The sequence below is a fragment of the Ahaetulla prasina genome, chromosome 1, assembly GCF_028640845.1.
Source record: "Ahaetulla prasina isolate Xishuangbanna chromosome 1, ASM2864084v1, whole genome shotgun sequence".
Lineage (NCBI taxonomy): Eukaryota > Metazoa > Chordata > Lepidosauria > Squamata > Colubridae > Ahaetulla > Ahaetulla prasina.
This window is the reverse complement of record NC_080539.1, coordinates 189,114,228-189,134,854: the sequence shown is the minus strand read 5'-3', so window position 1 is coordinate 189,134,854 and position 20,627 is coordinate 189,114,228. Positions and strand designations below refer to the sequence as shown.

At 41.4% G+C, this 20,627-nt stretch overlaps 1 protein-coding gene across 15 annotated transcripts in view; it reads left to right on the top strand.

The window, feature by feature from the left end:
• The window catches only part of HDAC4 (histone deacetylase 4), a 612,734-nt gene that overhangs the window by 483,204 nt on the left and 108,903 nt on the right, over positions 1-20,627 (top strand). For 14 of the 15 annotated variants that reach the window (XR_009155364.1, XM_058185449.1, XM_058185442.1 and 11 more), the window contains 3 exons: positions 4,896-5,003; positions 13,724-13,779; positions 14,428-14,515. Coding sequence is in view for 14 of the 15 variants with exons in the window: in XM_058185449.1 (XP_058041432.1) it covers positions 4,896-5,003; positions 13,724-13,779; positions 14,428-14,515 (252 nt within the window). In the remaining variant the exon portion in view is untranslated. Of the gene's footprint in view, positions 1-4,895; positions 5,004-13,723; positions 13,780-14,427; positions 14,516-18,689; positions 18,833-20,627 lie in introns of those variants that run through there. The other variant, XM_058185473.1, reaches the window with a different exon arrangement.

The following is a 20,627-nucleotide window of genomic DNA, read 5'->3' as shown; positions in this document are numbered from 1 at the left end:
TACTGGTTCTGTGGGTGTGACTTTGTGGGCGTGGTTTTGTGGTCATGTGACCAGGTGGGCATGGCCAACTCAATGTCACTCACGTCACGGGGTGCCTCGCCTGGCCCCTCCCCTCCCAGCCATTCTTTGTCACACCCAGCCTCAACGTATCTATAGTTCTGTAAAAATGTTGTTCACCTGTTTTCAACTTTATTATCTACATACTATAGATGTACTTTCATGGACCACTGAAAGGAGGAAATGGCTCGTATGCTTTGCCCAAGAGTGTGATAGGCAACAGGTTTTTAAGGGGCTGCCAGAAAGAAGAGGGGGGCAATGTATTTTCCAAAGCACCAGAAGGCAAAACAAGAAGCAATGGATGGAAACTGAAGAAACAGAGAAGCAACCTAAAACTAAGAAGAAACTTCCTGACAGTGAGAACAATTAACCAGTGGAATTGCTTCACTAGAAAGGGCTTTCTTTTGCTCCAGAAGAAAATCAGAATAAAGAGCTGGAAAAGCCTTCACAGGAAGAGGCTTTTTTGTTCTGTTGTGGAAGAAAAATAGAAGACAGAGAAATCTTCCCTGGAAGAGGCTCTCTGCTTTTGCTCTGGAGGAAGCAAAAGGCAGTTCCTTTTGAGGCAGTTTCTCAATTCAGGCAATGTGGTTTGCAGCTTCGCAGCATTGTAAGGAGGTGATAATTGCTCTTGGCTGAATGCCCAGACATTCCTTTCCCTGCTTGGGGGGGGGGGGAGGAAAAAAGCTGCAGAAAGTTTCCTTTTATTATTCTAGCTGAGGGCAAATGAGACTAAGACTCATTTGCTGTTTCTTAGCTTGGCTGAGGCGGCAATCGCTCTGCCGCACAAATCAGCTGAGCTAATAAACAACAGAATATAGGAGAGGTGAGAGGAGGGGGAAGGCAGGTGGGCGGGACCAATCAAAATTTTCCTTACCGGTTCTCCGAACCAGTCAAAATTTTCCCTACCTGGATGGTAGCATTTCGCCCCTGCTTCCAACTCTGTTATTCTGTTAAAGTTCAGCTCCTGCCCCATCAGCACAGCTCTGCTTTGACCACCACATCAGTAGCATCTGAAGATGAAGCCTCACTCTTACATTTCCAGTTTTCTAAATAACAGAACTTTGGAGAATTTATCTACTGCATTTAAGAATCACCCAATCTGCTTCTTCCAGTGTGAATGTAAATTATTTCATCCGGGTGAATGCTGCTTATTATCTCTTATGACTATAAAACCTGTCTTTCTGCAGTTATTCTGTGATATAATCTAACTCTAATGGGTAAATGTCACTCCCTTTCCTTTTTTAAAAATAAATGGGGAAATAGATAATTCCTACTTATCTTTTGTGATTTTTAATGGCACTCAGACACCATCTAGGATACAGCTTCCTGTCCCAAGTCAGATCTGATCCCATTCAACATCTGGTTTTACAAATCAGTTCCATTTTTGCCCAGTATAATTTTTTTGGTGTATATAGTGTCAAGTGCAATGGTTACACTGTCTCCCTTTGCATGCAATGGCTTCTGCCTTAATACTTAAAAAGTTTTCTTGGTTCCAGCCTATTGTGAAGCACATAGCTGGCAATCCCATTATTTATGGATACTTGTTTGTTAGGAATAAAATTTTAATGAACATATACTTGTACAACATCTAATGCTACTAATATTCTAATAGGATGGATCTAAGGCTTTTTTATTAGATGCATTGCAGTTCAAGTACATGCTGTATATATTTCTCTGCTGCCTTTGTGAGGGTCTTGTGTGATATTAGCCACTGCACACCGATAGCTTGATGAACATATTAATCATAGTTTGTCTCACTTTTTCACTCACATAAAAGAATGCATCTCACACAGAGTGGAATACCTTTCTTCCACCTATCCCTATAAAACATAGTGTATCCTTAAATATAGTACAACATTTGTACTTGCCACATCTCTAGTTGACAGACTGGAGCCTGATTGTAAACATGCTTCTTTCAGAGATATCTGGAAAGTTTTTATACTTCATTATGAATTTGACCAAATAAACTTCTATTATCAATATGTTTCGTAGATACTTCTAGTATTAAAATAGATAGACAGTGGTCAAGAGTTATACTTAAACTCATCAATACTTGAACACTGATATCTTGCCTCCTCTCAGATTTCTTTTCACCAGATTAAACATTCCACTTTTCTCCATCTTGTCCTTATAGTGCATGTCCTTTAGTTCCTATAATTATCCTTGATGTCATCCTCTAAAACTGCTGTAACTTGTCAATATTTTGTAGTACCCCAAATGGTAAACAGACATACTGATGCATCCCCATTAGTACAGAACACAGGAAAATAAGGACTCTGTATGTTTTTAATACAATACTACTTCTAATGCAGTCCTTTTAGTTATCTCACATTGCTGGCTTATATTTAGCTTAGTATCAGTGATTATGCCCAAGACTTTCTTCAGTGTTGTGCTTCCAAGTCATAACTTCTTGGACTTGTACAGTATGTCTCCATATATTTTTCTCCTTTGCGTTTTTTCCAGTAAAAGCACATCTTGTTCTCCAAGCTTTGTCTATCTAGATTTGATTTCAATTCAATTTTGTAATTATGGGTGCTGTCTAAACATCCCAATTTTATGTCATCATTAACTACAAAGTTTCAAAATTAAATAAAATATTCTCACTTTTACCATAATAATTTTTAAATTGCTTTAGTTTTCTTGGCAATAATTTTAAATAATCTTAGTGATACAAATATTATTTTGGAAAATATCCCAGCGTTGCTGTGGCAAATATCTCTTCATTTTGTAAAATAAGATAAAATGAACAGTTGAATTCCTCAGTATTTATTTATTTGATCATATTTATATACCGCCCTATCTCCCGAAGGACCGAAGTATGTGAAATTACGTAGAAACAAATTCATTGAGAGATTCGGATATAATTATTTTCCACTGCACTATGCAAATCTATAATCTAAAAGCATAGCCCACTGAAGACCTATCAAAAATGCAAGTTAAATCAGTATTCAGCTGTGGTGGTGCAATGGTTAGAATGCAGTACTGTATGCTACTTCTGCTGACTGCCAGCTGCCAGCCTTCGAGCCTCACCAGCTCAAGATTGACTCAGCCTTCCATCCTTCTGAGGTCATTAAAATGAGGAGCCAGATTGTTGAGGGCAATAGGTTGACACTCTGCTTAGAGAAAGCTGTAAAACACTGAAGCGATATATAAGTCTAAGTACTATTGCTATTGCTATTGGCAAGAAAAAATACCAATTAGTACAAAATGTATATGCAGAACTTACTCAGAAATTCTGATTCCAAATGTTTTTCATATTTTATCTATATCTTTATTTTGTATTGAGCAATCTTTTTTACATAAGTGACTGTTTTGTCATCTCTTATCCACATGGTAAAGTTTGGTCAAGCTATGTTTGAGGATGTCTATTAATCTTTTAAAGTACAAAAATGATTGCTTTATTTGTTCTAGTTGTAAGATATAAGCTCTACCTTAGTTCTAAGAAAAATAGATGATATACAGCATGGGAGCACTAAAATAATTTAGAAGCCAATTCTCCCAATTTTTCTTAAATTGTCCCAGTTTTCTAATTTCTCTCTTTTGCACTCTTAATGTCTAATGATATTGTTATGCCTGCATAGGACAATTGGTCTTTGTGCAGATCAAGCTTTTTTTGTTGTTGTTATCCTGAAAAAGCAAGATAATTGTTTCCTCCTAGGAACTTCCTAAATGACTTCTATTAATAAACATATTCTATAGCCAGTTAGCCAAATACCGTATATACTCGAATATAAGCCGATCCGAGTATAAGCCGAGGTCCCCAATTTTACCCCAAAAACTGGGGTAAACTGGGGACTCGAGTATAAGCCGAGGGTGGGAAATGAGGCACCTACCGGGTGGGGAAACCCTCCCTCCCTCAGCTGAGAAGGCTGGCGGCTCCCCCGCCCGCCTCTCACTGCACCGCAGGGCTTCCCACCGTCCGGTAAAATGTGAAAAAGAAAAAAAACTCGAGTATAAGCCGTATATACTGAGTATAAGCCGAGGGCTTAAAAAAAACTCGAGTATAAGTCAGATAGACCAGTATAAGCGAGGACGTTTTTCAGCACAAAAAACGTGCTGAAAAACTCGGCTTATACTCGAGTATATACGGTACTCATAATCAAGGGGATTTTCTTCTCCTATCAATATATGCAGGACTGCCACCTGGTCAGAGCCATTTGTCTACATTTAGCAGTTTAATTTTGATATCAGAAATGAAAGTGAAATATTGGGAGCTGTGTTTTAGAAGATATATTATATGATACAGACAAGATATGATACAGACAAGATACATTTCTTGTCAAGAATCTTATATCTGAATATGTCCCAAATAAATGCATGAGTATAACCACATGGTGTCTGCCAGGACTCATTGTTTAAGTGGGGTCTTATCTCAGTGTGACTGTGGTGCTTCTTGACAAAATATCCATCACATTGTGTCCGAATGTCCATCAAGAGCTTACACGGTCCCAATGTCTGATTTTTTCAACATAGACCACCCTGTCCTTGAATGGTTAGATGGACTGGACATTTGAACTACTATAAATCCATATATTTGCCATACACTAAATAAATAAATAAACCATTTAAAGAACTCCACTTATATAATCAGTTTATCTGTAGCTAAAGATAGTTTTAAAGAAAAGTAAAAGTATATAAATTTCTGATGGTGGTGCTACCAATTTTAGCTTGGGGAATAATTCACTTATGGTATTTATCATTAATTGCATTTATAATTATAACACTTAAGTTATGATTTAACAGTTCCAGTAGTCAGTATGCAGTGCTCTGTGTAAACTAAATTGTTTCAGAATTTACAACAGTATCTTTACAATATTTCTGAATCCATCTTTATTCAGGTGGACAATGATACAATTTGGAATGAAGTGCATTCATTCAGTGCTGCTCGTCTTGCTGTTGGCTGTGTCATAGAGCTTGTATTTAAAGTAGCTACAGGAGAATTAAAGGTTGGTCTGGTATTGATAATATTTTGGTTTTCATTTTTACATGTGAGAGTAACTGGGTTACTTTTGTTTTCATGCCACATAGCAAACAACTTCTACAATATTTCCAAATTCAGAGTTTATAAAAATATAGAAAGGGCAGAAATTCAAGAATTGTGAAATTTGAAAACTATAATCCTAAAAGTGTTGTATAATGCAACTATTTTAGGAATACTAAAATCTCTCTGATTTTAATAATTAGTTATTTTATTTTATTTATTTATTCACTCCAGTTTTTTATAACACATACATAACTCTTCCTCCTGCTTCTTAATCTCAGGGCTGGACTACTGTAGTATACTTTTGAAAAAATATTAGACAATGCAGCTATTGTTATAGACAGAACAGGTCAATAGCCCCCTGTGATACAAGGTTCCATTAGCTGCATTACTTGCCAAGAGTCACTGCAAAATTTATCTAAATTTCATTATTCTAAAGAGACCTATTCCCAACTGAGATTTACATGCATATATATGAGTTATGTCCCATCTTTTCTTGAAATTTGTTTCTCACAGTAATCAATAAGACATATCCATAAAGAGGATATAATAGCAAGTAATATTTAGGTGCATTCCACCTCTGAATTTTTAAGTTTCTCATAAAAATTAAATCAACTGTAGTCAAGCTTACCTCCTAGTAACTTACGTGAATAAACAAGTCCTCAAGTAATAAGGGAAAATGGGAACGGCATTGCCATCACTAAGTCAAGCTATTGTAAAGAATGATGTCACATTGTTTAGCAACAGAAATCCAGGCTGTCCTGGTTGTCATTTTGTGCATAAGAGCACAAAAGTGCCTACCGTTCCTATCCTATTGTTCCCTTCACTATATCAAATTAACATAGTTGTTGCATACTTTCACTTATATATACTTTTTTCTCTCATGATGGGTTATTGTTTATGTTGATGATTGTATATACTGTTGTGACTAAATGAAATAAAAATAATAATTACAAGACACTTTGATTGTTAGCAGGAAATAGAGGAATCTCAGATAAGGAATATGAGGTGTTACCGGAGGATGTGGGAGGCAAGTTTGTGGTGCTGGAGTGCAGTGTGAGCTTAGGCAGGAAAGAACAAGAGAGTGTGGGGTGCATGTGTGTGAGCAAAGGAGACTAGGAAAAATGGTGTAGTGTGCGTATGGCTCTGAGTGAAGGGAGGCCCAGGGAAGGAGGGCACTGGTGAGTGTGAGCATGCAAAAAGGAGAAAGAAAGTATAGTGCATGTGAGTGTAGATGTGTGTTTGTGTGTGGCGGGGGGGCGGGTTGCCTTTCCTACCAGTTTCTGCATTCATTTTGCTTGTGCACAGTGTGCACAGAAAGTCAGCAACATTTGTCCTGCCACTAGATTATAAATGAGAGCAAATCCCACTCCTTACTAGCACTGATGATGTTACCTAGTTTGGTAATGAAATGTCTGCAAGAAAACTAAGCTCAGAGAGCATCAAAGGCAACTGAAATCTTTTAAACTGAGAATACATCACCCTTAAACATTTTCTTTTCAATAAAGCAAGGGCTATCAACTTATTCCTGCTGTTCATCATATTATTGTCCACAAGAGAACTTGTGGAAACCTCCTGCCTGTTTTCATTCATGAGGAGGCTTGTCAAAGATTCCAATGAGTGTAAATCAGTACTAACTAGAATATAGGAATTTAGCCTACATGTGGGTAAGCTTTTGACCACATCAGCCAGGGCCTCTGTTGGCTCAGACTGGTAAGACAGTCTGTTAGTAACAGCAGCTGCTTGCAATTACTGCAGGTTCAAGTCCCACCAGGCCCAAGGTTGACTCAGCCTTCCATCCTTTATAAGGTAGGTAAAATGAGGACTTAGATTGTTGGGGGCAATAAGTTGACTTTTTCTATAATATACAAATGGATGAAGACTATTGCTTGACATAGTGTAAGCCGCCCTGAGTCTTCGGAGAAGGGCGGGATATAAATGCAAATTTTAAAAAAAGTGTAGTTATCACTTATTTTCTATAGATAGATCTATATAGTTCAATCATTCAGGTCCTAGTCATTTCATAGTTGGACTAAGCTGCCTAGAGCAGGGGTCAGCAAGCAGCTGACTCTTTGGGCCGTCTGCTATGGCTCCCTGTCCCATCACTGGTTGGCCCCACCCCTCACCCTTCTTTTTTCTTTTTGGACTCTAGCCTGAATGGCAGGAAGCGAAGGCTGCCTTATGCGGAAATGTGGTGCAAAGGCAGGTACAGGACTGCTTCACTCCTGCACTCTCCTCCCCCCTCCTCCTTCTCTTGTGACCCCCATGGCGAGCTATGGCTGAGCCAGGAGCGTGCACTTGCGCAGGGCGGGTCTCCCTGTGTGTGAACACACTCCTGGCTCAGCCAGGGGATTACGAGAGGAGAGAGAGGAGGACGGTTGCCCAAAGGGAGGGGGGAGAGATATAGAGAGAGAGTGGGACACACACACACACACACACACATACAGAGAGAGAGAGAGACATAGAGACACATGGAATGATATGTTGAGAGAAGAAAGAGAGGGAGAGATAGAGACACTGGGGAAAAGAGGGGAAGATAGGGAGAGGGACAGAGACACCAAGACACAGAAAGAGGGGGGAGAGAGGGAAGATAAGGAGAGAGACATAGAGAATGGTTTTGTGGCTAGGTAGGCATGGCTAGGGGTCATGTGACTGGGTGGGAGTGAGTGGCATCGAGTTGGCCACACCCACCCAGTTTTTGTGGCTCCCTATGTGTTTTTTTCTGTAGGAAACCAGTCCAAGTGGTTATTTGAGTGTTTAAGGTTGCCCTGGCCTAGAGTTACCCTGTGGTAACATGGGTGGCCAATAAATAAAATAATTGATTGATTGATTGATTACTAAAGACTGTGTCATCCAAACTGGGAGAGGGAGGGACCATAATGGGCAGCAGTGTATATGAAAGACTCAGCAACATGGGAGATCACAAGCTGAATCTGAGCCAATAGTGTGATGCAGTTGCAAAAAAAAATAAACGAAATCCTCGGTTCCATTAACAGAAATCAAGATAAACCATTGTTCCTCTTTATTCTGTGGTAGACAGACAACATTTAAAATATTTTCAGCACCATGTTTTACATTGAGAAAAGATATTGACAAAGTGGAGCAAGTCCAGAAGAGAGCAATCAAGCTGAGTACTTTTTTCTGGCATCTGAGTGAGTTAGCATCTTCCGCTTTCTACCTGTAGGTTTGGATTCAAGATGGTGACTAATGAAAATTTTCTTGTCAAATTGTGACAGGAGCTGTTGCAGTTGTTATAGATCTAGAGAACTGTGGCCCAATTTCCATATTATTTTGTCATCAAAAGTCTCTAGTTCATCTCTAGAGTGCTGAGTATAATCTTGTATGCTGAGTGAGCATTCTGTTACCTTACACTGACTTACCTTCAAACTCAATAATTAGTGTCCAAAGTACTATAGCAGGTACATGTGGACAATACCTTAACAGAGAACATGTTCCATAAATGACCCAGAAAGTTGTTCTGTTTTTTTCCCATAACCCACTGAGACATGATATCAATAATTTCATTACAAATAAGATATAGTGCATTCTAAAGACCCTCAAGTCAAAATGACAGTGATTTGTAAAGGTACTTCCTCTTTTTGTTCAGAGACAACCAAGCTTTGCAGTTATGAAACATCTCAATTATCCAAACAGTTGTTTCTGACTATGAAGTCTCATCCTGTCTTTTCTTCCCAGAGAAGTCAAGGTGAGTCTTCATAGTGCCCTATTCAGGACTTACCATCTTTACTCATTTAAGTGTTAGGAAGTTGTATGAAATATTGTGCAATTTCTTGACTTCACATTGTATCTTTTGATTTTTGTATCTCAGTTCATATGACTCTTCAGTCCTTTGTGTTTTGATTTTTAAGGCAGGATTTCTGATTACTTCAGCCCTGACTTCAAAACAGAGAACATTTTGTCCAGACATTAATTTTCTTCCAGAGGCTGACTTCCATCTCAGAAACATTATCACTTTCCAGTCTTTTTAAAATGTCCACTTTAGTTGATTCACTGAAACTGGTACTTTACTCTTTAGATATGTGACACATGCCCATTTTATGTATTGAATAAAAGAAAGCCTTTTGTAGTTCTTTTATGGCTTTATGTCTGCTCCCAGGCTCTCCCAGTTTGTCTAACAATATTATTTTCACCATTTGCCTAGCATAGATACAGGCAAGCTTATCTCCTTCTGGCACAGTGAGGAGATAATTATGAAAGGGACAGGAAGGTAATGGATCCCTGCCTCTATTTTACAACCCTCAGAGCATTTCCAGCTCACACTTCTTCCATTTGTATCACATTGTTGCTCTTCTTGAAGAAGATGCAGAAATAAACATTAAGGATCCACATATATTTTATTTAACCAGTATTATATATCTGTCAAAAGGGACACAGTGGCTTAGTGGGTAAGATGCTGAGCTTGTTGATCAAAAGGTCGGCAGTTCAGCGGTTCAAATCCCTAGTGCCGTGTAGCGGGGTGAGCTCCCGTTACTTGTCCCAGCTTCTGCCAACCTAGCAGTTTGAAAGCACATAAAAAATGCAAGTAGAAAAAATAGGGACCACCTTTGGTGGGAAGATAACAGCGTTCCATGCGCCTTTGGCGTTGAGTCATGCCGGCCACATGACCACGGAGAGGTCTTCTGACAGCGCTGGCTCTTCGGCTTTGAAACAGAAATGAGCACCGCCCCCTAGAGTCGGGAATGACTAGCACGTATGTGCGAGGGAACCTTTACCTTTACCTTTATATATCTGTCTATTTAGTGGTATAAACTAATTTGTTTGAACAAATAAAACCAGATGAAAAGATTAGGCTGATGGTACAGTGTTGATGTCTGGGGAAAGTCTCAGTCATCCAGGTCATAGTTGTCTCAAAGGTGTCTCAAAAGGCAGCTGGATTATTTTTTCTTTGAGGAAGGAAAAAATAGTTTGCTTCTCATCCAAGAAGCTTCTTTAATTCTGATGGTGGAGAGATGGAAGGATAGGTACTGACAGTTGAGACTGGATGGGGGGGATGGAAGGATTGTATTTCTTTGCAGTCATTTGGTCATCAGCATTCTTTGAGATCTATTAGGGGGTTTATCTGTGCCCTAAAACAAGGTAAAATTTGTTGTGGAATCTTCTTGGAACTGCTATAAGAGCTGTGTTGTAAACTGGAGATAGATTATTCAGTTTGAGGGTGAACACAGACTCTTCATGATGCTTCAGTTTGAGATGCAGACAACACAGACAGTTTGAAATGCAGACAACACAGATTCATTCCTATCAGCTTATGCCTGTGTTCAATAATGTTCAACAGTTAATTTTACAATTGAGATTTTGAAAGGGAAAGTGGAACACAAATGTCAAAAACTGAAATCACTTCTTCCAACAGAACTATTGGAGGAGGTCATAGAATTTACAAAGAAGGAAGGCACAACTAGCACGGGATAATAAGGGGGGGGAGAGAGCGGGAGAAGGAAGGAAGGAAGGAGGGAAGGAAGGAAGGAAGGAAAGAAGGAAGGAAGAAAAGAAAGAAAAAAAGAAAGAAAGAAAGAAAGAAAGAAAGAAAGAAAGAAAGAAAGAAAGAAAGAAAGAAAGAAAGAAAGAAAGAAAGAAAGAAAGGCAGGCAGCTTTTCTACCCTATAGTTTTGACAAGAAAAAGCACACAAAACAAAAGAATCCAGATGAGAGATGACAGTGACATGTCTCAAAGAACTGACTGATAGGTGTGAAATCTGTCTGGCAGGGTATTTACTCCAACAGGAAAGACGTTTTATCCAAAGGACTAAACTTTGCAAGTACATCAGAACAGTAGATCCCATCACAGCCAAAGAGCCAGCCATCAGGAACAATAAACTGGCAGAACCAGAGGCAGAACAATTAAGGGTGAAGATATTTGCAGCAGTGGTGAAATCTGAACCGGTTTGCTACCGGTTCGCTGGCTGCACGTGCACGCTGTGTGCTAAGCGCATATGCATGTGTACCAAACACACACTGTGTGTGCATGCACACTAAATATGCGCATTTAAAAAGCTTAGCTACCAGTAAGGTTAAAAAGTTAGCTACTGGTTCAGTTGAACCAGTAGTTTAAAAAGCTACCAGTTTGGTCAAACCGGTAGTTAGTTACCGGTTCAGAAGAACCAGTAGTTAAAAAAAGCTATGATCCGACGATCACCTGTGCCGTGTGGTTTAGCTTTGCTAGAAAGCAGGATTTCCTGCTTTTTAGCAAAGCTAAACTAGACACCACAGCTGATCCCCCCCCCGCTGTTTTACATACCTACCCAAGCCTCCTTTTGGTGCGTGTTGTGTGCGCGCGCACGTGCTGTATGCGCCAAAAGGAGGCTTGGGAAGGTAAGTAGAACAGTGAGGGGTAGGATCAGCTGTGGCGCTGGTTTAGCTTCACTAGAAAGCAGGAAATCCTGTTTTCTAGCAAAGCTAAACCGCCCGGCACAGGTGATCGTCGGATCATAGTATTTTTTAACTATCGGTTCAATCGAACCGGAGCGAACCGGTAGCATTTCACCCCTGATTTGTAGCCCTCGTCAGTGTCAAAACACCCCTCACAATTCAAGAAAGGAGAGCAGTGACTTCTCTAGGACAAATGTAGCAACAAATGTAGCAACATTGTTATTCCATATGTAGCAGGAATATCTGAAAAAGCTCAAGGGGATTTTCAACCACCACAATATACATATGTACTTTAAAACCAAGAATACACTAAGTCAGAAGCTTGTCCACCCCAAGACTAAAACACCCAGACACAAGCAGCAATGCAATATAGGCAATACAGTGCAGTGAAACATGCATTGGTGAAACAAAACAACCATTTCACAAACATATGGCACAACATAGGAGAACAAACCCATCAAGACAAGATTCAGCAGTCTATCTGCATTTGAAAAACAGGTCACTCTTTTGAAGATAGCAAAGGCCACATTTTGGATAGAGAGGATCATTGGTTTGAAAAAGGGGTAAAAGAATAATCTACAGCTATTCCCAGTTTAAAACACAGCCCTTGCAACAGTTCCAAGAAGATTCCACAACCAATTGCACCCTGTTTCAGATGAGCCTGAGCCCTCCCAAGTGATCTCAACTGTTCTCAGAGACAGTGTTAATGACCAGACCAAGGCAAAGAAATACCATCCTTCCATCCCACGCCCCACCACCCTATTAGAATCTGTTCTTCCATTCCCCCACCATCCAGTCTCAAGGGTCAGTATCTATCCTTCCATCCTCCTGCCATTAGAACTGATAAAGATTCTTGGATGAGAAATGTAATGTTCCTCAAAGAAAAAATAGTCCAGTTGTTTTTGAAGAAAAAAGCACCTTTGAGACAATTGTGGCAGCTTATTTCATGATTTGATGTGAATACCAGTATGGATTTCTCCTCTGAACCAATAAAACTTAGAACTAGTCACCTAAACACAGTTTAAAAAGTTACAATGGCTTTGGAAAAAAATTACTTAATCTGTCCTCTAAGTTAAGGCTGTTGCACCAACTCCCACAGTCAGGTCATAGCATTTCAGGCACTTGGCAATTGCCTCACATTTACAACTGGTTACAGTGTCATGGGGCCACATGATTCCAGTTTGCAACTGTTTTGCCATTTTATGGCAAAAAATGCCCTTTGGATAAGCTGGATTCAGGTTTATAACTCTTTTTTTTATTTTTTTATTTTTTTTTGTAAGAAGTTTTATTTTCATTTTCCAACAACCTATTCAATATACAGTCTCTTATTCAACATTAGTCATTAACTTTCATTTGTTACTTATTCGGACCTGCCCAGCTACCACTTCCTTCCTTAACAAACCTTTCCTCCTCCCTTCTCTACTTTCTTCTACTTTCTTCATCCTTCCTCTCCTTCGCTTTTCTACATCCTCTCCTCCTTCCCTACTCTTCTCTTCCACCCTTTCTAACCTCTCTCTTTCCCTTTCTTCTTCCTCTCCTTTCCCCTTTTCTACCTCTCTTTCCTACCTACTTTCTTCCTTCACTCTCCTCTCCTTTCCATTCCCTTCTGAAATGGCAGCTGAGCAGCCCGCTTTCATTTCAAATTATTTCTATTTCTTAATTACATATCTTCAATCATTCCTTTACATTGATCCTTCATCTCCCCTCCCCTCCCTTCCTCCTCCCCTCCCCGAGACTTCCCAGAACAAAGTACAGGGTATAAAATTAACAATCATAAATTAAAATACAACATAATTCAAATCCATAGTCACTCCTCTCTCTAAGACCTTAACTCCCCTTCCAGCAACAAAAAAGTACATTCTTCTTCCAGTCCATTATATATCAGTCCATTCCACTCCTAAAATCTTCAAAATCTTCCAATTAAATTAGTATTTCCAGTTCATCAATAAAATACATAGTTTTCAAGGTTTATAACTCTTGATTCACTTAACAACAACAGTGACCTGCTTAACCACCATCATAAAAGTGGTTATAAAATAAAGTCTGGTCACATGATGATTCAACTTACAACCACAGTGACTTAATGACCAGAGTTCTGCGCTCAATTGTCATAAATCGTCATAAAGACTATCTGTATCTGACAAATATAAAAACAGAATACTTCAGAAACAATCCAGTAATTTTGCTACAGAAATTTTACATGCTTGAAAAATATGTGGGCTTTTAGCATCTAATCTTTCAGATTGGGTGTTTTATTTATTTATGTAGTTATTTATTTATTTGGCTTCCATTTAACAGAATGGATTTGCTGTCGTTCGACCTCCTGGTCACCATGCAGAAGAAAGTACCCCTATGTGAGTATGTGACTGTGTTTGGACTGGGAATTTTCATTGGCTGCTTGTAATCTTCCAGAACAGCCTTTGAATGGGGGGAGCCTTTTGTTTTAGCAGCTGGGGAGCTTAGGGTGGGTTTTTGGGCAAAATGGATGGCATAAGCCTTGCAGAAAGTTAAAGCATCAATTTCACCCCTTCAGAAATGCCAAATATTTAAACAATATTTCCAGTTGGTTTGGGAAATAAAGATATAAATAAGATACCATGAAAATTTAGCTTTGCCTTTCTGGCAGCATTTCTGTGTTGACTTCTTAACTCCTGTGGTTTTTAGTTACTTTTGGTTACAAAATAATATTTTGTAAATTGTAGCTGCCACCAAAAAGTTGTGGATGAAAACAGGATTCTGAAAAAAAAATTAACTTTCAGTCAATTAAGTGTTGTTGGGGTTTAAAGCAATAATTTGTCATATTGACCAAAAGTGGCTTGATTTTGGTATTTTAATATATAAAATATAATTGTATAATTTAATTAACAGTGTGTACAGGAAATAGGTCTGTCTACATGTTGAATAGCAATAGACAAAATTGTAAAACTTGTTACCATTGGAAGATTTTTGAAGCTTGTATTCAGAATTTCATACTTTCATTTATAAATTCCATTTCCTTTTAGGGGTTTTTGCTATTTTAACTCTGTAGCCATTTCCGCCAAACTTCTCCAGCAGAGACTGAATGTGAACAAAATCCTTATAGTGGATTGGGTGAGTGAACAAAAATTTGTTTTAATTACATTACTTTTAGGTTGAACAGGATCAGCCCCCTGAGTATCCTTTTTTGTAGCTGCCAGGACCATTTTCACAGATTTCCAAAATCTGACCATGATACAGCCTATTTTTTTTATTTTTGCATATTGTCCTGTTCACAATTACATTGCCAGCTATCCACACCTGAAGAATAGGCACAAAACGCAAAATTGACAAAATCTCAGTAAATTCAAGGAAAAATTAAAACTTTTGAAGAATACAAAATTATTGATGCAAAACTGCCAAGTAACAAACTTGTCAATCAGGGGAATCAGAATAAAGGAACTATGTTTACTATTATTTTTTTTTGTTTAGTTAGATAAGAATTCCCAATTCTAAAAGGATAACAGAATTCAGCAGATTTACATTGACACTGGAGAATATTTCCCTTTCAGTTACAAAAGCTTTATTCTTCAATTGAGAATAACCACTGACATAGGTTGAGTGAAAAGAAAGAAAAAGCAATTTAAAATATATTGAAATAGTAGGCAAACCGTTTATGTCAAGTAAAAATACTGAAAACATGATACAAAATGTGGTTTATGATTTGATAATACCTTAGAAACTAATCACTGACAAGCATATTAATTTCAATAAGAAAAAAGTTAATGCCAAATCTTGCTAATTCATACTGTATGAAAATTTACTTAAGAACTTTAAGCATAAACCTGCCTTAAATCCATCATCTTAGTGAGACTTAAAACTTTTAAATAATGTTTAAGTTCAAATGAACTTAAGTCAAGTGACATGAAGTGACATAAGTCAAGTGACACTTATGTCAAGTGACATGAAAAAATTAAAAATGATTTGAAAGAGGAAAATTTTTCAAATAATTTGTTGTTAGTTGCGAAGTCGTGTCCGACCCATCGCAACCCCATGGACAACGTTCCTCCCGGCCTTTCTATCCTCTACCATCCTCTGGAGTCCATTTAAACTCATGCCCACTGCTTCAGTGACTCCATCCAGCCACCTCATTCTCTGTCATCCCCTTCTTCTTTTGCCCTCAATTTTTCCCAGCATTAGGCTCTTCTCCAGTGAGTCCTTCCTTCTCATTAGGTGGCCAAAGTATTTCAGTTTCATCTTCAGGATCTGGCCTTCTAAAGAGCAGTCGGGTTGATCTCCTTTAGGACTGACTGGTTTGTTTGCCTTGCAGTCCAAGGGACTTGCAGGAGTCTACTCCAGCACCAGAGTTCAAAGGCCTCAATTCTTTGACGCTCAGCCTTTCTTATGGTCCAGCTTTCACAGCCATACATTACAACTGGGAAAACCATAGCCTTGACTATATGCACTTTTGTTGGCAGGGTGATGTCTGTGCTTTTTAGTACACTGTCTAGATTTGCCATAGCTTTTCTCCCCAGGAGCAAGCGTCTTTTAATTTCTTGGCTGCAGTCCTCATCTGCGGTGATCTTGGAGCCCAGGAAAATAAAATCTGTCACTACCTCCATTTCTTCCCCATCTGTCTGCCAGGAATTGAGAGGGCTGGATGTTATGATCTTATATTATTTCAAATAATAGAATAGCCTAATTCTCTATTTTGGGAGGGGCTAAAGTTCTAGTATTGCAATAAGTTACAAGAATTAGTTATAATAAACTTTATCATGCTAAGTCTAAGAAGACACTTTTTCATCATTTTTGAATATCTTCATGTCATAGATAGGAATAGAAAGTCCAAAGCTGAGGTGGTATTCTACCGGTTCGGACTGGTAGTGGAAATTTTACCTGGTTTGTCAAACTGCTAAATACTACCTCTGGCTGGCCCCATCCACCTCTGCTCGCCACTCATCCCTTCTCACTGCTTGCCTTCCTGCCCTATTTATGTTGCCTTCGCCACACAGCCCAGCTAATCACATTGCCAGTTGACTCGCAACGCCCGCTCAGCTCAGTTCACCAAAGGTAAGCAGTGCATGCCTCCCGCTCGCCCTTTGCCTTGGGTCAGGGGCCAGGGCCCCAGGGCTGCAGGGAGGTACCATTCCCCGAGGCCCTGGAGCTGCCACTTGCCTTGGCTGGGTCGGGGAACATGCCATTCCCCAGCTCCGGCCTTGCCCCAGAGGTCTGCCCGCTCACTGCCCACCTCGGCGGGGTCAGGAAACACGCCATTCCTTGGCTCCAGCCTTGCCCCAGAGCCACCGCCTGATAGCCACCCGCCTCAGCCGGGAAACACACCATTCTCCAACTCAGGCCTTTCTCCGGAGCCGCTGCCCACTTGCCGCCTGCTCTCCCTTCACCAGTCACATGCATCGCCCTGTTTCACCCTCCTTCAGAGGCTCGGCTCTAGCCCCACTTCTTCCCCCACAACCTCCTCTTTCTTCGGGCTTACCTTCCTCCCGTATCTGATGGGAGAGGGGAAGGCAAGCCAGGGCTGAGTCGTCACTGCTGGGTTCCCCGCCAGGCTGCAACTCACACGCCCCCCTTGTCATGAGATGCCTGCGCAGCCTCCTCCTCTTTTTTTCAGTGAGAGAAACCTCCCAGCTGCCACCTCTTTGCCAAGCAGAACCAAGCCAACAGTGGCTGGTGACTGGAGGCTTCTTGTGCCGAAAACTACCAGAGGTCTCGAGTCGCTGCAGTGCTGTCGCTGCCCTGTTCTTCGCACTGACCATGCACATGCACCCAATTGCCTGCTGCCTGGGCAAGTCCCTCTGGCACATCAGGCAATGGGATGTGCATGCGGAGCCGGCGCGAAGAATAGGGCGGCGACAGCTGCAGCTTTTTCAACACATTCAAGTCAGCCACTGCTGCCGGGAAATGGCTGGCCAAGAGGTGGCAGCTGGGAGGTTTCTCACAGTCACATCGAAAAAGAGAGCTTGCCTTCCCCTCTACCACTAGCCATCTCTGGAGGAAGGTAAGCCCGAAGAAAGAGGTGGTCGTGGGGGAGGAAGCAGGGCTAGGGCCGGGGCCTCTGAAGGAGGGGAAACGGGATGACACATGTGACTGCCGAAGGGAAAGTGGGCAACATGCAGGAGGAGGCCTTTGACAGATTAGGCCAGGCCTGGGCAGAAATAGGTAGAAAGAAAGGCTGCAATAGCTGTAAATTCATTTTTGTTTCCTACTGGGTTCTGTCTTGGGGGACATGTAACTGACTTGGGGGTCATGTGACTGAGTGGGTGTGGGCATGAGTAATGTCAAGTTGGCCATGCCCACTCAGTCACATGAACCCCACCACCATCAAGCCATGCCCACAGAATTGGTAGTTTAAAAATTTGAATACCACAACTGGTCCAAAGTCTATCTACTTTGGTGCTATCTAAAATAGATAGCACCAATTTCAGTGATGCAGAGGAGATCCTCTCTTACAATCTTCAGAAGATGAATGACTACTTCAAAAAAATGGCCACTCCAACCAAGCCTAAAACAATAGAAGTAGCCAAATTCCACCTCACCAATAGGTATGCAAATTACCAGCCTTCAATAAAGTTCTGGAACTGTATTTTACAATGTAATAATTCTCTGAAATAATCGGGGATAACACTGGACAGATCACTAACCTTCCAATAACACTTGGAAATATAACAGCTGCAAAATTGAAAACCCCCCAACAATTTACTGAACAGATTGTCTGGAACATCCTGGGGTACTGATGCTAACACCCTATGGACAACAGCCTTAGCTTTTTTTCTACAGCTGGCGTGTGACTTAATAGTGCCCACACCAAAATGTTAGATATCCAACTCCACCAGACATCTCTGGCATATTACATCTCACTCATCTGTACTGGTTACCAGCACTTAGCAATATCATACCACTCCACAAGGCAACAAGCTCTCATTTAGTTATGGTCAAGGATGTTGAACAACAAGGCCCTCTATATTCACCAGGACAATGTGCAGCCCATCACAAGGTTGAAATAGTAGGTAAGCTTGGAAAACAGCTATTCAATTAACATCTACCCAGTTTAACCCCGAGAATGCCTGGAGAGAGGAATGGTCCAAAGTATATTCTTGTGATCCCTTTTACCAAATCAGTTGGTTTTGACCTGTCTTGCTTTGTATGGTCAAAATTAAACAGATGTGATACAGGAAGAAGTGCCTCTGCTCTATATCAGTGGAATGAAAAAATTCCCCTTGTTACGATTGTGGTGCTGATATTAAGCAAATTATGTAAGATTGCCCATGACATGCATTCTCTGGTTCCCTAGAAGATCTGCATGAAGCAACTCCAGAGGGAATCACCTGGATAGCTGAATTGGACATCCAGTTATGAAGCCACTGCAATTTCTCTATAGAAGGGTTTTTTTTTAGTAGACTGTGTATATATGTTTACTTCGGTCATGTTTATATTGTACGCTAAATAGTAAAAACAATAAGAATATTTTGCTACTTCTTTAGATTGTCATTGACTAAAAGATTACAGATTAACAGAGTTGGAAAGGACCTTGTATTTATTTATTTTATTTATTTATTTTTCAGATTTATATACCGCCCTATCTCCCTAGGGACTCAGGGCGGTTCACAGGCAATTAAAAACAAACATATAAATACAATTTAAAATCAGACATAAAAAACTTATTCAATAGCCAGATTAGTAAAAAACAATATAAATACTAAAAACCCCATTAAAACCAATAAATTTAAAAACTAACCCAGCCCCGCGCAAATAAATAGGTGTGTTTTGAGCTCGCGACGAAAGGTTCGGAGGTCCGGAAGTTGACGAAGTCCTGGAGGGAGTTCGTTCCAGAGGGTGGGAGCCCCCACAGAGAAGGCCCTTCCCCTGGGTGTCGCCAGACGGCACTGCCTAGCCGACGGCACCCTGAGGAGTCCCTCTCTGTGAGAGCAGACGGGTCGGTGAGAGGTAGTCGATAGCAACAGGCGGTCCCGTAAGTAACCCGGCCCTATGCCATGGAGCGCTTTAAAGATTGTCACCAAACCCTTGAAGCACACCCGGAAGGCCACAGGTAGCCAGTGCAGTCTGCGCAGGATAGGTGTCACACGGGAGCCACGAGGGGCTCCCTCTATCACCCGCGCAGCCGCATTCTGGACTAACTGGAGCCTCCGGATGCCCCTCAAGGGGAGCCCCATGTAGAGAGCATTGCAGTAATCCAGACGAGACGTCACGAGTGCGTGAGTGACTGTGCATAAGGCATCCCGGTCTAGAAAGGGGCGCAACTGGCGCACCAGGCGAACCTGGTGGAAAGCTCTCCTGGAGACGGCCGTCAGGTGATCTTCAAAAGACAGCCGTTCATCCAGGAGGACACCCAAGTTGCGCACCCTCTCCATCGGGGCCAATGACTCGCCCCCAACAGTCAGCCTTGGACTCAGCTGACTGTACCGGGATGCCGGCATCCACAGCCACTCTGTCTTGGAGGGATTGAGCCTGAGCCTGTTTCTCCCCATCCAGACCCGTACGGCTTCCAAACACCGGGACAGCACTTCGATAGCTTCATTGGGGTGGTCCGGTGTGGAAAAGTACAGCTGGGTGTCATCAGCGTACAGCTGGTACCTCACACCAAAACCACTGATGATCTCACCCAGCGGCTTCATATAGATGTTGAACAGAGAGGGTGAGAGAATCGACCCCTGCGGCACCCCACACATGAGGCGCCTCGGAGCTGACCTCTGCCCTCCTGTCAACACCGTCTGCGACCGGTCGGAGAGATAGGAGGAGAACCACCGATAAACGGTGCCTCCCACTCCCAATCCCTCCAACCGGCGCAGCAGGATACCATGGTCGATGGTATCGAAAGCCGCTGAGAGGTCTAATAGGACCAGGGCAGAGGAACAACCCCTGTCCCTGGCCCTCCAGAGATCATCCACCAATGCGACCAAAGCCGTCTCAGTGCTGTAACCGGGCCGGAAACCGGACTGGAACGGGTCTAGATAGACAGTTTCATCCAGGTGAAGGGAAAACTGATATGCCACCATACTCTCTACAACCTTCGCCACAAAGCGAAGGTTGGAGACCGGACGATAATTACCTAAAACAGCTGGGTCCAGGGAGGGCTTCTTGAGGAGGGGCCTCACCACCGCCTCTTTCAAGGCGGCCGGAAAGACTCCCTCCAACAACGAAGCACTCGTAATCGCCTGGAGCCAGCCTCGTGTCACCTCCCGAGTGGCCAGCACCAACCAGGAGGGGCACG